The sequence below is a fragment of the Pteropus alecto genome, unplaced genomic scaffold (assembly GCF_000325575.1).
Source record: "Pteropus alecto unplaced genomic scaffold, ASM32557v1 scaffold98, whole genome shotgun sequence".
NCBI classification, from domain to species: Eukaryota; Metazoa; Chordata; class Mammalia; order Chiroptera; family Pteropodidae; genus Pteropus; species Pteropus alecto.
The window spans coordinates 2,129,356-2,133,319 of NW_006443570.1; the positions used below are offsets into that span (position 1 = coordinate 2,129,356).

The 3,964-nt window shown below is 44.3% G+C and overlaps 1 protein-coding gene across 1 annotated transcript in view; it reads right to left on the bottom strand.

The window, feature by feature from the left end:
• Positions 1-3,964, bottom strand: part of MSL1 (male specific lethal 1 homolog) — an 11,411-nt gene that overhangs the window by 7,056 nt on the left and 391 nt on the right. The window contains exons 1-2 of the mRNA XM_025041690.1: positions 3,460-3,964; positions 790-1,013 (exon numbers count right to left, since the gene is read on the bottom strand). The exon at positions 3,460-3,964 is cut by the window's right edge and continues 391 nt beyond it. Coding sequence (XP_024897458.1) covers positions 790-1,013; positions 3,460-3,964 — 729 coding nt within the window. The remainder of the gene's footprint in view (positions 1-789; positions 1,014-3,459) is intronic.

Here is a 3,964-nt window from a genome sequence, read left to right on the forward strand (position 1 = left end):
AAAAAGTTCCCTATTTTATTCAAGATCCTTTAAATAACATTAGGTGCCACTACCCTGTGGCCTTTTTCATTCCAGTCCACCAGAGACCAGTCTCTTATTTTTCCCCTCAATCCTATACCATGTTAGTTACATTCTCTTTCTTTTTTCTTGCTATCTGCTGGCTCTCATTCTCCCACTAATGTCCCCATCCCACCCCCCACATTCCGAGAATGCTGTCTCCTTTCTTTTTTACCAACCTAAATTCTGTATTTCTTTCTCAAGATCTATCTTCTCCTTAAAGTTTCACTATTCTATCTCAAAATAATCTTTAATATCTCTGAATCTTACAAAACTTAGTTTGTTTCACTGTTGTCTATCTGCATATTTTATTGCAGTTGAAGTCTTAGTTTTTAAAACTTATGTCATCCTCATAGCTAAACTAATCTCTTTGAGTCCAAGGACAGTTAGATCTCACTTTCTTATGTCTACTAGTGCCTAACACAAAAAAGTAATTTAACACTTAACTTGAAGTGAACTGCTATAGTTTTAAGAAACTCAGCTGTCACATTTGTTGTCCATTCTCTTTATGATGTACTCTGCATTCTGTAATTACTACTGTGACCAAACGTTCCTAACAGAGTTTTATAGCCTGCACAAGAATATCTCGAGATAGCTTCTCAGCACTTAAGAACTCATGATTCAGGATATGGTTGTATTAAAACAAATTCGTAAGTCTCAATCCCCTACTCTGTCACCAGAAATGAGTGTCCTTAAAAAGTTTAGACAAATGGAACGAAGTTATCAGCACACCTTTTGTGTCCCTTTCCACTCCGCCCACATGAGAAAGGCTTGGGAGGCAGAGTCTGGGATGTCTCAGAAAGCTCCGGCTGGCACTCCAGTTTAATTTTCTCAGATAGCTCCGTTTCCTCTCTCTCTTCAGTTTCATAGCCCTGAAACAGCTTATGCCTTTCTTTTTCGTTATCCTTCTTTACCAGCTGCATCCGCCTTTCCATACGTTCAATCCGAGCAAGGAGCTAAAAGAGAGTGGCAAAATGCAGGCTTAAAACATAAAAAAATTAAATGTAGGTACTTAGTCCTATTTAGCAATCAGTATGGTCTACTAGCTCTTTCCATGGACTATGGCAATACAACTTATTTTTAACAGGCAGTTATTACCCTAAATAGTTTTCCTTAACCACAATAGAGAGAATAAGGTACAGTTTAATTTTAGGGGCTAACCTAGTTGGGGAGGGACGTGGGGGAATTTGTAGTTCATTCTTCTGAAAGAAGATCCTCTTCACTGGGAGGGGCCACAACATGCCTTTTCAATGGCATGGTCTCTGCTACTGCTAACCATGTGGCTCCAAGTCAGTTTGGGAGTTTCCAGAATTAACTTTAGGTTCTTTTAAGAGGCCCTAGGTTTCTCCAGATCCTTTCCTCTCTACTTCCATTCCAAAACACTATATACAAGGGTAAAGTCCGAACAGTACATTGAGAAGGAATTAAAAACTCACACAGTCACGGTACCACTAGGGATTGCAGTGTTATTTGAAAGGGATGTGTGTGTGGTGGGGTACCACCTAAGCAATGAACCTCAATTTGAAAGAATTATAATAGTAACAGTACCCATAAATCCCATCAATGATGAAATATGCATATTGCTTTGTACTTGACATAACAGAAGAAACTTATACCTATTTATTTAAATATTGATTAAAAACAGTCAACTCTAATTAAAAAGAAAACTACATAACAACAGAAAATAGAAGTCTATTATCATTGAAAATTTCACATTAAAATGTTCTGAGAAAAGGTGCCAACTGTGCTACTTATACCCTATAATAAGAATTTTATTTGGGTTAGACAGTGATATTAATGTGCCTTCATGACATCTACTTAGCTGCATAGATTTCAGTATAGGCCAACAACAATTAGAATAAGAGAAACAAGCTTAAGCAACACTAAAACTCCAATACACAACAGAAGCAGTGAATGCCAAGTTCAGACTGACACTCTATCCTTAACTCACCCCACTTTTCCTGCTTAGGAAAATCTGCAAAGGATCCACTACCTCAGGAACTGAGCAGAAACCGCCACAATCAGCAGAGAGCCCCCCTGTCAGCCATACTCTCATTTCATCTCGTTTTGATTCACAGCCTGAACATTACTTAACCAGTTTGTGGGAGACATTTCCTTGACATTTCTTCTCTTTCACTGGTCCTTCTCTTCCTGGCCCCCCCCCCATGTAAGGACATGATGTGTTGTAATTACAGTACCATCACACCCCTAGACTGCAGTACAGTAGCTAAGCAGTGCCACCTCCATGTTGAGTAACTTCCACAAATCAACACCATGAGGTATTTTAATGAGACCTGCCCCAGCTCCCATTCCACCTTGCAGAATCTATTCTCCAATAAAACAGCCGCTGCCTGATGCGATTCATTTGAAAAGCAAACAAAATGAATAGCCTTCTGCTCTCTTGCTCAGCCCTTGGCACACAAAACGCGAGAGAATGAGAGAGAAAGAGAGAGAGACAGACAGACAGACAGACACACTGCTGCAGCCTGAATACAATTGTAAAAATCATGTTTATTTTTAGGCAGCTGTAAGGTATGCTAGCACAGTAATACCCCATCACCACAGCTTTGCTGATATCTGAAGGAACATGTTTTCAATGCATAAGATGCCCTTAACTACTGCTGCAGTAAAAACAAGCCTATATAGTCATGCTCCTCAGAAGTACAAAGAAATAATAAATGACTTTACTACTACCTTAAGATTCTAAAAGAGCGATTTTGGGGAGGCGGGGGGAATCTACTGAACACATTTAATAAGCTTACTTTCCCCTGATGCCTTAAAAATCTTCCAGCCTCTAATCACCGTGCTGGTCAATGGGTCAGGTTTTAGAACAGATTCCCATTAAAAACTGAAATCAAAAGCGGTGATCCTCTTAATAGAATTTAAGAAAATTAAAACAGGATATCACTGTGAATCACCTCTATCCCTCTGCCAAAAGGCCTATTACCCTATCTAAAGATGCTACAGCAATGGTTAGAGCAACAGCTGCTATATCTCTCTTCTCCAGAATGCATTCTAACGCAAAAGCTCTTTAATTTAACCCCTTCCATAAAGCCACCACATATACATCCCACCTTTTCATTTTCAACCCCTAAAAAATCCGGTCTTTTCCTACTCTAAACGTCTTTCCCACAAGTCTGGGGCTGTCATTTTAAATTAACCCTTTGGCACCTGAAACCTCCCCTCCCCCTCCGCCTGGGAGGTTGCCCTTTAACCCTTCCCTCCGACCCAAAGTGTCTGTGAGCCTGGCTCCCAAGGACCCAGCACCTAACATACTCCTTCGCTGGTGGACAACCTTCTTACCCCTAACCAAGGGATACCTTAACCTCCTACAGGCCCCCTTTCCCCGAGCATGCGCACGACGCGCGCCTCGTCCCGAACGCAGATTAACCCCTCCCGTACCGTGTCTCTCTCTGACTTCAGCTCCTCGATCTCCTTTTCCTTGGCCTGCAGCTGCTGCTGCTGCTGCTCGATGAGGTCCAATTGCAGCAGAAGGATCTGTTTGAGGCAGGCGGCCTGACTGGAGGCTCCTGAACCGCCGCCACCCCCGAGAGGGCTCTTCCTCATACTCTTCCATCTGCCCTCACTGGCCGCCAGGGTCCCGGCGGTGGCGGTGGGCGCGAGGGGTGGTGGCCCAGGCAGAGGTAGTGGTGGGGGTCCTGCTGGGTCCGAGGCGGTGGCAGCTGGGGGAGCCGCCCCACCCTTGTCCCCAGCCCAGGGCGTAGGCTCTTTGGCCGCCGCCACGAGAGAGCCCGTCTGAATGGGCAGCACCGCCTGATACTTGGGTCGGGGGCTGCAGCCGGCTCCGGCTGCCGCTGGCTCCCCCCCAATGCCGGCTTGTTTGGTGGCCGGGGGCGGACAGGGCAAGGGCACCGAGCCGCCCCAGCTCTCTTCCTGCTGCCCGGGG